Below are 17,422 nucleotides of genomic sequence, written 5' to 3' on the forward strand. Positions count from 1 at the left end.
AAGTCGACTTTTCACTTGACACAATACATGTATTCAACAAATCACCATGACAACCAGAAAAAAAAGTACAAAATGTACAAAGGAGTCCCATTGTCACTAAGAAGTCAGTGTGAAAATACTCCACTAGTTTGTTATCGTTATCGAACAAACGCAAAGACAAAATCTTCGATTCGACTGTACTCGAGCCAGCGTATGATGCCTCAACATGATAACAGCTCTTACTATGTTACGGATCGAGCCAGTAATTCTCACGAATTTCTCTGTGATTGTTGGGGATTTTTGTAACGACTTTTTTATCGTAGCGCCACCTGTTTATTCGAGTGCGCACTCATGAAAGTTTCTTCACTCAGACTCATCCCGCAGCAAGTGACAATCACGTCATTTTTTTATATTCAAATATTATTAATTAATAAACTAAACTCTTTTACACATACACAAAAATACAAAAATTATTAATCAATAAATTTAAAATTGAGTAACAGTAGGGATCCTGGTGAAAGAGTTCATCTAGAGACGTACTGCCAACATATCTATTTCTGCTTGTAAATAGTAAAGAGAGCAATTCTACGTTCCGGTTTTGAAGGATAAAGCTGGTGTAATTGTACATGGCACATGGGACTTGTCAACCTTATATCTCTGGGTGACAAACGCAGTGACAGTGCCACTCAGGTCTTTGCGATTTAAAGTGCTGAGTGGTACTGCAAGTTTTTTGTGAATAGGCGTGTAGTATACAACCAGACGCTCGACGACTTGTTGGTCTCGTCACTTAATATCATAAAAAAACAAGTGAATAATTACGACTCGTTTCTCAAATATATTAATTTCAAAATGCTCAAAATAACAACAGCTCTACGATAATTTATTGGAAGTTAAGCTATTGGAAGGACGCACGCCTGTGTTCAATCGTGTGAAGAAAAAATATTACGTTTCTGCGAAGTGAAAAGGAAATGTAATACAAACGATCTAGAGCGTAAATTGTCTTGAATCTTTATGTATTGCGTTTTGAACGACTGTATTTGAATTGTTGCGTCAATCAATTGATTATTTTTTAACACCCGACTAAAAAAGAGGAGAGTTATACCTTTGTCTGTGTTTCTGTGTGTATGTCTTATTAAGGGGCATTATAAGGAGGGTATTATAAGGGGCAGGACGAACAAGTCGTCCGCCTGGTGGTAAACGGCATGCCTATCCATGACAAATGCAGTGCCACTAAGAGCTTTAATACACAAAGATCTGAGGGGCACTGCCAATACGCCTGCCACTCTGAGACGTAAGTTGGAAGTCCCAGGTAGGTAACCTGTAATTTCCCCAAAATCTGTGGCATCGTAGCTCCCAAATGGATGCACTGATCTTAAAGCGTTTTTTCTTTATTTGAAGGCTAAGTTAATCGGTATGGTTCTTAGCTACATTTGATGATCATCTGCTAAGCTGTTTCAGTTCTTTTCCCAGTTTTTTAGGATCTGAGTGTACGGACGCACACATTCGCATAATTTCACGGTGCACTTGCACAGTGTTGGTAGTGTTGTGGTGGTTGGTGGTGTGGTGGTCATTATAGAATAATTGAAGAAGTGTTTATTGTAGTGTTTATGGTTGCTTGAACAAGATTGTGTCAAATCCAGAACACTTCAGCATTTCATTTCTATTTCATAATCATAGTCCCATAATCGAGATACCAATCCACGATGCGGGAACAACAATATCAATACGTAAGTACTACATTTAACACAAGTTATTTCAAGATAGTACGAGATTACTGTGATGAACATCTTATTTATCTCAAGTTATTTTTGCAACTTGTAAATAAGTACAACTAAAATAATAATGTGACAACCCTATGCCCGTTGCAAAGTTTAGACATTTACGCGCCGAACAGGTGGGAGTTACCCTACTTGACTTGCTGGTAGGCATTGATTCCGTCATTTGTACCGTCAAAAGCACATGAATCTTGACCAAAGTGTCAAGTACTTTGGACCGTTTTTAGCGTAAGCGACATAGAGTTGGATTTAAGTCTTAAGTGTCAAGCTTCACGTGCTCTTGACCCTGTACATACTTGTATTGATTCCTAGAACTTCCTACGAACAGATTCCAATACCATCTGTAAACACATTATAAACACTCATGGTGCCAATAAAAGCGGAATAAGAAGATAAACGAACAAGAATAGCACCAACAACACCTTTAATTCCTTCCATTGTGAGAGACTGAAGAGATTATCGAGAGCTTATTTATTTCGTACAGTCTTCAACATATTTGCAATACTAGTACGAGTATTTCTTTAATACCTAACCGTATTTACTCACGTAACGGTTATATCCATACATATGTTTTAGTTGCAGTATAGTTCATTGTGAAAGACTGCATCTAAGGATAGTATTGCCACATTACCTATTTCTTTCGCCAATCAGTAATGTCACATTACTGTGTTCCTGTTTTGAACAGTAAGAGTGCTGGTGAAATTACAGGCACACGAGACATGTCAATTTACGTCTCAGGGTAAAGGGCGCAGTGGCTGTGATCCTCAGATCTTTGCGATTTAAAGCTCTGAGTGACACTGCAACTGTTGTGAATAGGCGTGTAGCTTACTTTTAATATTATAACTTAATATTATAAAAAAAGTGTTGAATTTAGGAGATGATGTTATTTCAGTATAGCACGAGAATCCTGTGATGAAGTAATATAATTGAAGACGTGTTTATTGTTCTATTTATGATTGTTTGAACAAGAGTGTGTCAAATTCAGAATAGTTCAGTATTTCATTTCTATTTCAGGTAACCTATCACAAACTCAATTTTTTTTCCGAAATAACGTTTGTTCGATTTTCTATTACGCCGAAAACCGAATTATAACGAAACCGTTCTTCTTTCAAGATATGCTGGATGTTTATCGTAAAGACACGATTAGGTTCGGTTTTAGGTTTTAAAGAAAAAACATTTTCCTCTCGAAATTACTTTCGAGGTTATGAAATTTCGACCAAACGTTATTTCTGGAAAATGTCATTTCGGACTACTGGATAGGTAACCCTATTTCATAATCATGCTCCCATAATCGAGATACCAATCCACGATGCGGAATGAAAGTTTTAATACATAATTACTACAATTTTAACATATATGTTATTTCCTGATACACGTACATAGCACGGGAATACTGCGATGAACACCTTATTTTTTCAAATTATATTTTCAACCTGTAGGTACAAAAAAAAATGTAACAGCCCTACGCTCCAAGCAAAGTGTAGGAGTTGCCCTACCTGTTGTTATTATACTATACCTAAACCCTCTCCTTAGAGGAGACCTGTGTCTAATAGTGGGACATAATGAACTTATGAAGATGTACACATACTATTACGCCCGTTTCCCAAGTGGTAGGCATGAACGGACGTACAGACCTCCACTTGATATGTTCATTCATAGTTCTGTTTCACTTCCTCAATTTGGTTGACGTTAGTACTAATAGATCGATACCTCCAATAAATACTACGCCAAGTTAATTTCTGGACCTGTTCTGTTTTTATTTCGTTTTTTGTTCTTTATTTTTTCTTTCACGGGATTTTTTTTCGGATTTTCTTTTTCGTTTCTTTATTTTTTTTCACAAAATTCGGGGAGCATAATATTAGTAAATAAATATGCCTGTTTACAAAAATAACAGAAAATGACCAAAAATAAAGTTGGCGTAGTTTTCATTGGAGGCATCGAGATGATATAATTATATGTGGCGAAATAAATAAGATGATGTTCCACGTGGACACTAAAGAATTTTGATTTTATGTTTATGGACGACGCGGGAACACCTGGCTACTAGGCGTACGAACGCTTAGCCTAAAATTGAGTACAATTCAACACTGTGATTGTACAGGTACCGTAGCCGATCCTTATAACGAGTTGCCGGAGTAGAAGCGGATAAAATTGTTTTGCTAGATCAAACGGCTTAGGTGTTTACCATTAAACAACGGTCTTACAAAAAATATACGATGCACTAAGGATATTGTTTATAGATATATACATAATCCTGAAAACAGAGTAAACTAAAAGTCTAAAACTAATTGTTGAGAATAAAATATCGAACTTTGTGCATAATTTTTATATGGAGATATTTCTCTTTTCAGTATTTACAAATTTGGTTAATAATCTTATTACACAAGGCTGCCCATTTACGGTGGTTATAAAATTTGCTACAAAGCAGACATCATAATGATCCTTTTAAAAAAGTGCTAGTAAAATTAATAGTTAGGAAGTCATGATCTATGTACTTTTCTACTCCAATTACCAAAACTAACGTGACTTTGAAAACTATTCCAAATAAGAATAAATCGAAGAAAATTTGGAATAGTAGCCAATTTTGTGTTTAATCTTAGATTACGCCATTGTTTTAGACTCGGATGATTTTATATTTGTTGTCGAATTTTTTTTTTAATTTGTATTAAAAAACATTTGATCACTGTAAATGGGCCAGCCTATATTATGTATTATACTTATTTGTGCCATATCCTCGAATATCGAATGTAGGTGACAAAGGATAGATCAATCACAAGGAAAGAAGTGCGCTGACGCACGATCAGTCTTGCGACGGCGTGAATTTCGATTAATTTCGCATGAAAGGAAAATATTCAGGGCTTTTCAAAAGATATTGATGAGATTATATTTTGTTGCCATTTTGTACCGCAATCTTGTATTTTGGGTAAAATATATTCTTCTATTTAAAATCGTACTAGACTTCTTTCAAAGTATGTACTTACAATTTAGCAGTTGGCCGCTGTCTCGCAAAATCAACCACGGACAAGGAGAATACAACTAGGAACGCGCTTTTGGTTTGCCCTAACAACCAACACAATGGTTAAATTCTGTCGAAAAGTCCTAACAGTATCTAAAAAAGAAACTTGCCTGTAAAGAACGTTGATAACTCACGTACATTATAATTAAATTAATTTATAATATGCATCATGTGTTATTTATTATCCTTAAACATTTTTTCATATCGAGTTCTTAGGTTTTCGCGATTGTTACACATAGGAAATGAAACTATTTTTCCGGATTTAAATCGCGTGTATTTGCTTTTTCAAACAAACCGACGTTTCGGGCCCTTTGCAGGTCCCATGGCCACGGTTGATTTTTTCATATGACTTGTCTGTAGAACGGCAATTTCATTCTTAGTATTATAGATTTACGTGTCAAGTACATGTACACGTACAAATAGGTACCGCAGTAGGCACTCAAGTGGTCAAGTGGACGTGCAAGCAGTCTAGGATTTCTCGCCTCAATTGAGCTAAATACTACTGAAAGGTGATTCTCCAACCATTTTCATTATTCCAAAGCAAAGCAACGAAAAAAAACTTTAGTTGAACGCAGGCCAGTGCCATCTATACAACTTGTTATAGACTACTTTGTTTTTCGTCTCCACAGCCTGTGCGTTACAGAAGTCAATGGTTACAGGTTAATTATTCTGATAGTGGAACGAAAACTAACGCCATCTAGTACGCATATTAAGAAGTAGTATATTGTTTTTAATTTGTTCATTCACACTTGCTCTGCGGTATTCGAAAATCTCTTAAACCTATCTCAAGTTGTTAAATAGGGACTTGAGTACATACTTGACGCAAATAAAATATTCTCGTCTTGAATATTATAGAATAGTCGACTAACCGTATAAATCGATATTAGCGATAGTTACCGCTACAATAAATATTATTATAAAGAGCATTAAATATAGTTACAATGAAATATCATACTTTTCTAATTTTTCAAACACCTGCACTATAACTAGGTATCTATATATTTACCGAATAAATAAAATCGACATTTTGTAATATTTGCGTCCAAAAGTGCCCATCACTAATTTAAAACCGAAGTCCTCTTGTCAAGTCGAGTGAGGTTTAGAAAAAGTCAATTTTTAGGCTATATTCCTGAATGTTGCAATAGCAATCATCATTTATTGCTATGGAAAACGTGACTTATCTATTTATATAACTTGTTGATAAGAGTGTGTGTGTGTCGTAGCGTGGTGCTCGTCATAATAACGTAAGTAGCGACCTTGTAATATAACCCTGTACGGGTTCGTGCAGTTAGAGCCTTTGCATCATGAAAAATGTCATTAGGAAGAATTTGCGTGACGCAGCGTCGTTGATAGTGCTAAGTAAGCGTGCGAGTGGTGCACCATTGGGTGGCGGGAGCTGCAACTATGACGTATTGTTGCAGACCCGCACACAAAGTGCGTCCTTTAAAAAAGCCGTCGTGTTCCCGGGAGGCGTGTACGAGAGCGCGGACGCGAGCTCCGAGTGGCTGCAGCTGCTGAAGTCGTTCGGCTACTCGCAGTTAGACTTCGAGGCATTGCACAGCGCCGGTGCGCCTGTCACACCGCTCTTTCAAAACAATCCAGTGCAGAGGTAGGTTTATTTAAGTTTTAACTTGTATTCTCAACTTTGAAAAATAAATATTTAAAAGATGTTTTAGATAATAAACTTTTTTGTGTAACTAGCTGTTAAAAGCAGGAAAACTTTATACAAGCTGCTACAGAAGGACACATGGTACAAATGCATTATTTTTAAACATACAAAACATATGTAGTTGCTTGAGTGAGTGGTTATATATTATGCTTGTATTGCGTTGATACATTTGTGACTATCTATTTACAACACCTTGTTAATAAAACAAAAATACATAATTGATATATTCCCCACAGGCAAATAGCATTGCGGATAACAGCAATTAGAGAAACATTTGAAGAGTTGGGCCTCCTTATTTGCAGTCGTATTCCGAAGAAGGACAAGCAAGGTGTTGACACGTGTGTTATTTCTGACATAGATGTCAAGTATTGGCAAGATCAGGTAAACTTTTGTGCGACAAGTTCTTTTAAAATAAGGGCCCTTTAATCGCAGGTCCATCTGCAATCATTAGAGATACACGTTTTCCGTAATGAAGTTGATGCCAGTGTTTTTAAAAAAGCAATTTAAAAAATTTTCATTTTTTTTTTTTACCAAAATTGTAACAAACACACATACCAAATATATAATTATAATTGCCAGTAGTTGTAAATTTTTATCACAAAAGAATAAACAGTAATTGCTAATGATAATTGTTCAATGAATAACCATGAGTCTGAAAATTTATAAGAGCTCTTTTCCTGTTAATTTACTCAGTTAACCATCATTCATAAGACACAGCTAGCTTTTATAGATGTATTCAACATCTTGTAGCATATTGCAATATTTAACTGTCTATAGTGGCCCTAATCTGGAAGCTAGTCATCTTTTTTTCTAATCTTTTGCAATAATTTTTTTTTGTTTACATACATTATGTCAATACTCATAAAGGACAGTGTATTCAACCCTTTTCTACAACAATTAACTTAAAAAATATTACATTTCAGGTGAGCAAAGATCCATCAAAACTTCTCACTCTGTGTAAAGAAGTGCAGTGCTATCCTGCTATATGGTCTCTATATTATTGGAATAATTGGATGAGTCCTGCTTATATGAAGACACGCTTTGATACTGCATTTTTTGTCACTATTCTTAATACCAGACCTACGGTAAAGGAGAATTCAGAAGTTGCTAAAGTTGAGGTGAGTAATAGCATAGTAAACATATTACACATAACAAAACTGGACTGGTGTGCAAATTTTACGTGAAATATCATGACAACTTCTTAAACACGAAGACCCATTAGTTTATATCTACCAAAAAAAAAAAACAAAGCACTAACAGTAATTATGTAAAGTACAAGAAAATGGTCCTACAATTTTGTGAAAGCAATATTATTCAATAGCTTTGATATTTTTAAAAATAGACTTCTTTAGGCAAAAACCAAACAGTGAAAGCATGTGACATATAATCAAACATTGTATTGTAATCGCCACCTTTTTTTTATCTACCCCAGATTGGGGGACCATTTTACCAGTATCAAGTATATTGTTATTTGCTGATACCCAATTATATCAGAGATGAACAATATGGTGTTGCCACAGCTATGGCTTTCACACTGATTTCATAATAACAACTAGTAGATTGCACATAGCAACAACAAACAAGAGAATTACTGTCTTCCTGTCAAGAGACTCTAACATCTCCAACATCAGCCCTTAATTATTTATACATTGCTATTATTGGACAAAAGAAGTTGCATATCTAAAACATTTTATTTCGCAGTAAACTTTTAACAACTTTTTCAGTAAAGGATGTCAAAAAATGTTTCAGAAGACTTAAACGTAAAAAAGAAAGTGACCGTTATTGTTTGGCACCTAAGGGCGCCTTCGAATTAGACTTATAGAAGCACTGCAATGGCGCATCTGTGGCGCCGCAGCCAAGCCACTATTGATTTTCGTACGATATCTGGAAGCGTAGTCGCATCGCCACTGTCGTGACACACTGAATGTCGTGTTTAGTAGCAGTAGAGCTCCTTGTCAAAGAGTTTGTCCAGTGTAGTACTGCCACCTTACCTGTTTCTGCAGCATTACTGTGTTCCGGTTTTGAAGGGTAAGGGTGCTGGTGAAATGACAGGCACGTGGGACTTGTCAACTTATGTCTCAGGGTGACGGGCGCAGTGGTAATGCCCCTCAGATCTTTGCAATTTAAACCTCTGGGTGGCACTGTAACTGTTATGGACAGGCATGTAGTTTACCATCAGGCACTCGACTTGTTCGTCCACTTGATGTTACAAAAAAAAACGAGTTTTGCAGTAACAATTAGTGAAGAAAGACGTAACGGGCGCCAGCCGCTTCTATAAGCATCTAATTTGAAGGCGCTCGAAAACAAAAACATCCACGGAAATCATTGTATGTTCATTTTACAGTGCAATTTCGCGAAATTTGTTCTGCTTTTAAGAGGGATTTACGGAATTCAATGAAGATTATTATGCATCTGTATCTTTATACTCTGACCCATATAGATTGAATTGTGGAGTTAGGCAGGGTGGACTGACCTCGCCACTTCTGTTTAATCTGTACGTTAATGACCTGGTGGAGGAGCTCAGCAGAGCCGCTGTCGGATGTCATGTATCCGGCGTTTGCGCGAATAACGTGAGCAGACAACATGGCTCTGCTGTGCCCCTCTATCACTGGATTGCAGATACTAGTTCTATCTATGAACGATATGCTGCATTGCATGGACTCAACTACAATGTTAAAAAGACTGTACTAATGGTGTTTAAGCATGGCAGAGCACTGGACAACATACTGCCTGTCACATTGAAAGGCCCCATACTACATAATGTATCGAGTTTTAAATACCTAGGGCTTACAATTACCGCAAAATTTAAAGACGATGATGATCTAGAGCGACAGAGGCGGACTATAGCCATGAAGTAACATGTTGACGCGACGATTTGCTTATTGCTCAGTTCAAGTAAATATAAGTCTATTCAGGACTTATTGTCAGGCATTCTACACTACCTGCTCAGTTGTGGTATTATTATACTAAGCGACCTTTTGATATATTCAGAGTTCAGTACAACAATGCATTTCATGCTATGCTGCTGCGGCTTCCCTCGCGGTGTGTAGTGCGTCTGGCATGTTTGCCGTGAATAGGGTAGATGATTTTTTCGCCATAATACTAAAGAGACATTGGTCTTTTCTTACGAGAGTGAGCGATTCGGCCAATATTATTGTAAGGATAGTATGCGATACATGCTACTTTGTAAACGAATACTCCATTTTTAAAATATAAATAAACTGTAAAATTCAATTTCATTTGATTTTTAATTACTTACTTCATTAATAATATTAATTTTCCTTTAATAAAATTCAATTTAATTGTTATGTAATGTAATATGTAATGTTAAATTTGTGAATGGGGGTATACCTAAATAAAGAAACATTTTATTTTTAATTTTTCCTAAATAAAGAAACTTTTTATTTATGGACAATTTTGTCTATTTTCAGTGGCTTAGTCCAACAGAGATATTAGACCAGAGTTGGCAGCCAGACATTCTGCTGTACCCACCCCAGAACTATGAACTAAATAGGCTGGTACACTGGTCTGATCTGAAAGAAATTGAAGCTTTTGCCAGACAACGAAGCAGCTCAGGGCATTTATTGTACCACGCTTCTGTGCACGCCACAGATGGCACTATTTTTGTCTTACCTGGTAAGTGCATAATCTCTTTACCACCCCATTATTGCTGAAGTCCAATTCACACTTAGACTGCGTGTAGCTAACGCGATGTTATAACAATTTTTTTACTTTGTTACAGGTGATAGCCTTTACCCGAAAAGTGTAGATTATAACAATCATACTGTTATCAAAAGTAACAGAACAGTAGTGGAACTCAGAGAAACAAGCAAGACAGCACACCGCTTTGAATTCCACTACAATTCTGAAAATTATATAGTATATAAGAACTTCAAACCTGACAACGTAGATATGGGTGACAAAGTAATCAAAGTGCGGGTGACTCTTAGCTCCTAAATATGCTCCATTAATGCCTTAGCCTTCGGCCTTATTAGATACAAATCAATATCAAAGTTAGTTAAACAGATCAATAAAAAATGGCTAGTGGAGGACACACGTGGCCCAACAGCCAGGACGACTATGAACTGCTGGAAGTGATCGGCGTGGGCGCCACGGCCGTAGTTCACGCTGCGTATTGCCAGCCGCGTGGCGAGAAGTGTGCCATCAAACGCATTAATCTCGAGAAGTGGAATACCTCCATGGACGAGCTCCTCAAGGAAATCCAGGCCATGTCTAGTTGCAACCATGAGAATGTGGTCACCTACTACACAAGCTTCGTAGTCAAAGAGGAGCTGTGGCTTGTACTGAGACTGCTCGAGGGCGGCAGTCTGCTAGACATCATCAAACACAAGATGAGAATATCCAACTGTAAACACGGGGTATTTGACGAAGCCACTATCGCGACCGTTCTTAAGGAGGTACTAAAAGGCCTCGAGTACTTCCACCAGAATGGGCAAATTCACAGGGACATCAAAGCGGGAAACATCCTTCTCGGCGACGACGGGACTGTGCAGATCGCCGACTTCGGCGTATCAGCGTGGCTAGCCACCGGACGAGATTTGTCTCGGCAGAAAGTGCGCCACACTTTCGTCGGCACGCCCTGTTGGATGGCGCCAGAGGTGATGGAACAGAATCACGGTTACGACTTCAAAGCCGACATATGGTCGTTCGGCATCACCGCAATAGAAATGGCCACCGGCACCGCGCCCTATCACAAGTATCCGCCGATGAAGGTGCTCATGCTCACGCTACAGAACGATCCGCCAACGCTCGACACAGGCGCCGAGGAGAAAGATCAGTACAAGGTATACGGCAAGACGTTCAGGAAGATGATATCGGAGTGCCTCCAGAAGGATCCGGCGAAGAGGCCGACCGCCACGGAGCTGCTGAAGCATTCTTTCTTCAAGAAGGCCAAAGACAGGAAGTACCTAGTGCAGACGCTGGTGGCGATCGGGCCGAGCATGGAAACGCGCGTGCACAAAGCTAGCAAGCGGCAGCCCGGCGCCTCGGGCCGTCTGCACCGCATGGAGACGGGTGAGTGGGTGTGGGAGAGCGAGGACGAGGACAACGACGACGACGACGCCGAGCGCCGCGACCGGCCTATGAATCAGCTGGCGCGCGCCGCGTCCTCCGACAGCGACAGCGAGGACGAGCCCGAGGCCGCGGCGGGCGCCGGCGCCGCCTTCACCATCGGCTCGCTGGGCTCGGGCAGCGAGCCGCCGCAGATCAACCTGGTGCTGCGCATGCGCAACGCGCGCAAGGAGCTCAACGACATCCGCTTCGAGTTCGCGCCCGGCAAGGACTCGGCCGACGGCATCGCCACCGAGCTGGTGGGCGCGGGGCTGGTGGAGAAGCGCGACGCGGCGGCCATCGCGGCGCAGCTGCAGCGGCTGGTGGACGCCACGCTGTTCCCTGCAGGGCCCGCGCCCGCGCCGCGCGCCGCCACCTTCCGCCTCGACTCGGCCGACCCCAGCGAGCCCGCCGACGAGCAGGGCCTCGTGGGCTTCGCACAGATCTCCATCATCGACTGACAGGGTTCCCCGCCCACCGGCATCGACGTCGCCGGGTTCCACTCGGAATAGGGCATCCGCGCCCGGGCCGTCCGCGCTTCGTGTCTCGCTAGGCCGAGAGGTTCGACGTGGCGGTCGATCGTTTCAACGTGTGCGTGCCTTTCCTGTAATCTAGTTAAGCACTGTACCGCGTTATAATTAAGCTGTAATTTAAGTATCTTCAATAATTATTATTTTATGGGTGGATATGGACTAGTTATATTGTTTATAGCTCAAATGTATGTATAATTTTACATGATGACCGTAAGGGTGAATCTGAATTTATTTGTGATTATTGTTTTATTTTGCTGCTTTGTATTTCAAACACTGTAATTTATTATGGTTTATTTTGTCGTATTACTTACAAAAATAATATAATAATGAAAACAAAAAATTTAAAAAGTGGCAACAATGGAATCACTCATAACAATTTTAGTAATTTTGTAAGTGCCATACTAGGAGATTAAATAACATCGTAAAGTTCCTGCAACATCGTCATAATCATAAAGAAATCCTAACATGAAGTTACTACAAAACGTGCTAGATATAAATGCTTTCCCCTTGCATAAAGGGCAAAGTTGAACGACCCCAAATACTGGAAATGAATCAGTGCCATTCGGTATTTAAATATTTTTCAGCAAAAATTTGAAGGGCCAACTTAAATCAATATTCTGAGACCTCCTTTCGCAGGGTGCATTTGCGACTTAATAGCGTTCCAGTATTTGGCCATAAGATTACAGTGTTATAGCAGTCGTAAGTAGCACTATAGAATGTTCTTTTACAATGTTAATTTTTTGTTGCTTATTTTGAAATATTTTTAATAATAAAAAAAACTGAAATCGATTTCGGCAGGATGTTTTATTAAAACCTCTATTATTTTTCAAATCTTAAAATAATTAGTAGTTAATTTTCTTAACTAATTGCTTATTAAAGATACACAAGGTTTTGTTTTTGCAGGAGAAAGGCTATCTATTTAGTAGAGTGTCCTACATATACTTTTTACAATGCTGACATTCGACGACACTCCAGCTCTGAAAAGTTAAAAGACAAGATATTTTGGCCTTTCATTTGGCTCGATACAAATATTTTCCAAAACGTTGTAATTGTAACCACAATGACTGAAAAGCGATATTACAAAGATTTTATGTAAAATGTGACTGAAGGTTCGCAACCATAGATGATTGCGGAGATAATGAACATGCATACAAAAATATTCAATAAGTTCATTCCCAAATAAATTGCTAGGAATTTGAAAAAAATTGTAATTGCTTTTTTCGAGCAAAACAGTCTCTTCTTCGTTCATTTGAGAGCATTGCTTGTGATTGATTAGAATACCCTCCAATTTTCTCTATTGTAACGTCCTACAGGATCGTTGTACTATTATTATATACATACCACATGTCAATCAGCAGAAGAATGTATAAAAAAAATCGGACCACATTGTGGCTATTATTCGCACTCAATACAAACAGTTTTAACATTGTGATCTACACACAACGGTCCTAATTTTTACGTGAACCAATCCTTTTTTCAAATAATTTCATTAATAAAAAAATCGATGCTCTTCAAGAATAGTTGTCTTTTTTTAGTTAGTTTTTTTTTTTACTTAATACTGTACTTATTCGAAATGTGCCAAATTTTATTGCGAATAAACATACCGACCTTTGCATTAGTTAAAAAAAATACTTTACACCTTTGGACCGACGTATTATTAATTTTTACCAACCTCTAACTGTATTAGTCGTCGGTTGTACACACCAGATATGCCTCAGATTTTTTTGTCAACCATCTTCTTGGTGAATTAGGTGTTTTGATATTCCAATCCATGTGACGTAAATACATGTACGTCATCCAGTTATCTGACCACGATCTGACCAGATCTTTTTGTTACACCCTATATAGAAATCTTAAGTCACAACAAATCTTGTAATTTTTCAAAACTAGTACAGAAGTTTCGTTCCGTTTTACATTACAAATTTTATTATAAATACTAAATAGGTATTTTTATTAAGTACAACTTCAAATTCCGAGCAATTTATAAATGGATCTTACTTTCTTTTTATTGGTCCTCGTAAATGAAACATAATTACGTTGATACAAAAAAGAACGATACACACAATGTGACCCAACGTGAGTCTCATACAATTATGAACCTGCCGACCACGCGCTAGTTTACAAAGTTAATTTCACATAGGTGTACCAGAGTCTTGTGGCACTAAAGACAAAATCGAATGCTGTTAACTTGTCACATTTCATCAAAATGTGAATTGTGTCAACTGGCTCCCCTACAATAGCCCCCTAAAATTACTTAGCGGAAAACTCGAGACTGGCGAAATCGTAAGGTCTAGGTATCTATTTGTACGTTAAACAGCCCATTCAGTACCCGCATGGCAGTCCACCGTACAGGCAAGAGACTGCTGACACACTATCCTACGTATGACCCTGAGTGTCGCAGGGCGCATTGTCGGGTAGCTTGCACGCTGCGACTACATTCATAATCCTGCATTACGCAGTGGACGGCAGGCCAGACCTGTAATGCAGGATAGTGAATGCCCCCTTTTACACAATTGACCCTAAAGTTCATTATGCTATCAATATCGTTACAAAAATTCGCTTTCATTCCATTCCGACACAATATAAATTGAGCCTAACAGGACACCGCCAATAAGAAAATGGAAGAAAAAATAGTTCTGGAAAGAAACGATTTTATTGCAATAATGTCGAAAAAACGGTTTCGATTTCAAACAACATTGTATATACCTAATTCAAAAACGTTGTCAGTCGCTGAAACGCTAATCGCGCAAATCAAGAACAAAAAATGTTTATCGAAATAAATTTTCTCACTATATTAATGTTGCCCACTACACTTTTTTTCCTAAATTCCAACAGAATCTGGTACACTTATATGAAACAAACACACGGCGTTCACTCTGTTCTGACTTATCTATAAATTAAATATAAATAAATTATTAAATATGAATATTTAAAGACTTCAAATGTATTCATAATTTAAAAGTACATTAGAATTTCTAAAATGGTAGAGTTTTCATGTAAAAATATTTTATCGATACGAATTTACATTATTCTAATTATGTATAAGTCTCTTACTCTAACCTAGAGACCCTACAGTTTATGAATAATTTTAGCAGTAGGTAGTTATTGCTCTCATTTGCATTGGCGGTGTCGATTTACGATCGAATTTAATATAATATATTTATCATCTTATAGATAGATTTTTATGAACCAAATGCGCAGAAAATATTGTTTCTTGCGCATTTCGATGATAAAAATCTATGGAAGCGATCCATGAGCTCTTTCAGATTGTTTCTGCCTTAAAAAATGTAAGTGATAAATGTGAACAAATGTCAATTTACAAAGGCAACCCCAAGAGTTTTTTTTACTCATTATTCTTAGGGGAATGTGTAGTAGTAGTAGTAGTATTTAATAAATTTAACAATTTCTAGTGTAATTTGCTTACCTACTAACTTGTAATTCCTTTGTCAAAACAATAATACACAACTTTTTGCTGCTTTCGTAACTTAAAACTATCAACATCGCTGTATAAAACTATTTTTAAATAAATGACAGACTGAAAATACATATAAATATATACGTCTTAAACAAAATAATAATAGTTAAGTACGAAAATTATTTTTTTTATAAATGACGTTAAGTTGAAATTAAATTAATTTAAATTGGAATTTACAATGAGCTTTTCGGAAAAGGGAAACACCGTGATGAAACCTGCATGTCAACCCCTCACCTGAGAGGAGACCCATGCCCAGAAGTGGGACTTATAAATGGGTTGATGATGATAATAATAATGATAATATATGACGTTAGGTGTTATAAACAAAAAATAATTTTGGCGGTTTTTCTAAATTTACATGTTGCCCACTGCGTATACAGCCACTAATGTAACTAAGCAACGTAATTGCACAAGTACTATTAAGTACAAAGATTTTTTGGACTAGACAGAAAACAACCTGCTTGATATTACAGACCTTACAAAAACAAACGGTTTTTTTTTCTTGGTCTTACCCACTATACAAAAACATTTAATTTTTATCATTAAAACTACTTGCTTTAAACACTTAAACCTTTTTCAACTTCCAATACAAACCTGTATGAGCTTATTAATCAATTCGTAATACGCATTAGTAAGCAAGCCACATGTGTGATCATATAATATGAACTACACGGAACAAATGATGTATGTATATCGTCGGAGATAGTGCAAATACGCGTATGTAGCATTGGTAAAAGGCGTGTATCCGCAGTAAACCAACTTTTACAGGAGATGGATTTACTGCTATTACTTTGTTATTTCAATAGCTACGACTTTAATGTTTGCACAATAAGCATTAATTTATATTATCTACGGACTCATGACAATAGATTCCACGTAAATCATTCTAATTTGGTTGTCGCGGATTTGATCTGGGCACTAAATTACCGAAACGGAAACTCATAATCAAATGCTAGTTACGCTTAATTGCACTATCCCCGACGATATGTGGAATTTTATAACTTATGTGGCCCTACCAAGGGTGCGAATTTATGATTCAGAATTCGTAATACATAACCAATGGTCGGAAAAAGGTGTTCTACATGTGTCCACCATTACAAAAGTGGTGGTGTAAGTCCATGTTTTAAAACATTTTTTTTGCCTAAAAGTATCACATTTAATCATATCTTTCATTATAAAAGTGAAGCAACTCCAATAATTGCACAACATCCTATGGGATGGGATGGCATTACTAGTTTACTCAGAGAACTAAAATTCCTACGCATTATTGCTAAAAGCTCATTATATCAAAATTTAATTACTAGGACGTAATTCACTTTTACAATGAACGACACATATGTATATATAGATACATATATAAATATAGCTACAACTACGACATGGAGTTGTTAAAACCACCAAATATTAATTAATTTTTTTTTTCGAATTCTCTTAATATAATTAATTTTATTTTTTTTTCGAATTCCGATTTTTTCCGGAAACGGTTTTACTGCATCGTAGGATAAAACCACTTACCTAGGGAGTCGTTGGCATTATTAGAATTACTTTAAAATCCAACTTCGACTTCCTAGATCAATAGTTTTGACCTACGAAGCAGTAAAACCATTTCCGGAAATCAGGAATTCGAAAATCATTCATTAATATTTGGTGGTTTTAACAACTCTATGTAGCTATACATATATGTGGAACACCTTTTCCGATCATTGCACATAACAACACATTTATCTGAAACCTCATTTATTTGTTGGGGGTCATTTTCAGGTTAGTGTTCTCGACCTAATTTTGGTGACAATTTTTATATTTAAGTATTCTAGAATATTATCATTAAGTATTATTTAATATTCGAGTGTAGTATTCTGAAATCAAATATTTAAATAATAAAATTGCCACCGAAATTAGATAAGG

The 17,422-nt window shown here is 37.3% G+C and overlaps 3 protein-coding genes across 3 annotated transcripts in view; 2 read left to right on the plus strand and 1 right to left on the minus strand.

Moving 5' to 3' along the window:
* Positions 1 to 17,422, minus strand: part of LOC113230462 (FERM domain-containing protein 5) — a 143,786-nt gene that overhangs the window by 101,712 nt on the left and 24,652 nt on the right. The gene's annotated exons all lie outside the window — the stretch shown is intronic.
* LOC113230465 (nucleoside diphosphate-linked moiety X motif 19-like) lies at positions 6,043 to 10,418 on the plus strand. Its single transcript, XM_026464409.1, has 5 exons — positions 6,043 to 6,379; positions 6,676 to 6,820; positions 7,363 to 7,557; positions 9,871 to 10,075; positions 10,182 to 10,418. Exons 1-5 carry the CDS (start codon positions 6,075 to 6,077, stop codon positions 10,394 to 10,396), a joined length of 1,065 nt encoding a protein of 354 aa, XP_026320194.1. The 5' UTR covers positions 6,043 to 6,074; the 3' UTR covers positions 10,397 to 10,418.
* Positions 10,454 to 12,701, plus strand: LOC113230464 (serine/threonine-protein kinase OSR1). Its single transcript, XM_026464407.1, has one exon. The coding sequence runs from the start codon at positions 10,477 to 10,479 to the stop codon at positions 11,968 to 11,970; it is 1,494 nt and encodes a 497-aa protein (XP_026320192.1). The 5' UTR covers positions 10,454 to 10,476; the 3' UTR covers positions 11,971 to 12,701.

Source organism: Hyposmocoma kahamanoa, unplaced genomic scaffold, assembly GCF_003589595.1.
Source record: "Hyposmocoma kahamanoa isolate Upper Pololo Valley unplaced genomic scaffold, ASM358959v1 63, whole genome shotgun sequence".
Classification (NCBI taxonomy): domain Eukaryota; kingdom Metazoa; phylum Arthropoda; class Insecta; order Lepidoptera; family Cosmopterigidae; genus Hyposmocoma; species Hyposmocoma kahamanoa.

What these genes read in the sequence shown, in the direction of transcription:
- LOC113230464 (XM_026464407.1), top strand. Translation starts at nt 10,477, where the DNA reads ATGGCTAGTGGAGGACACACGTGGCCCAACAGCCAGGACGACTATGAA.
- LOC113230465 (XM_026464409.1), top strand. Translation starts at nt 6,075, where the DNA reads ATGAAAAATGTCATTAGGAAGAATTTGCGTGACGCAGCGTCGTTGATA. An exon ending in CAGAAGTTGCTAAAGTTGAG is followed by an intron (nt 7,558 to 9,870) that starts GTGAGTAATAGC and finishes GTCTATTTTCAG; the next exon opens with TGGCTTAGTCCAACAGAGAT. An exon ending in CACTATTTTTGTCTTACCTG is followed by an intron (nt 10,076 to 10,181) that starts GTAAGTGCATAA and finishes ACTTTGTTACAG; the next exon opens with GTGATAGCCTTTACCCGAAA.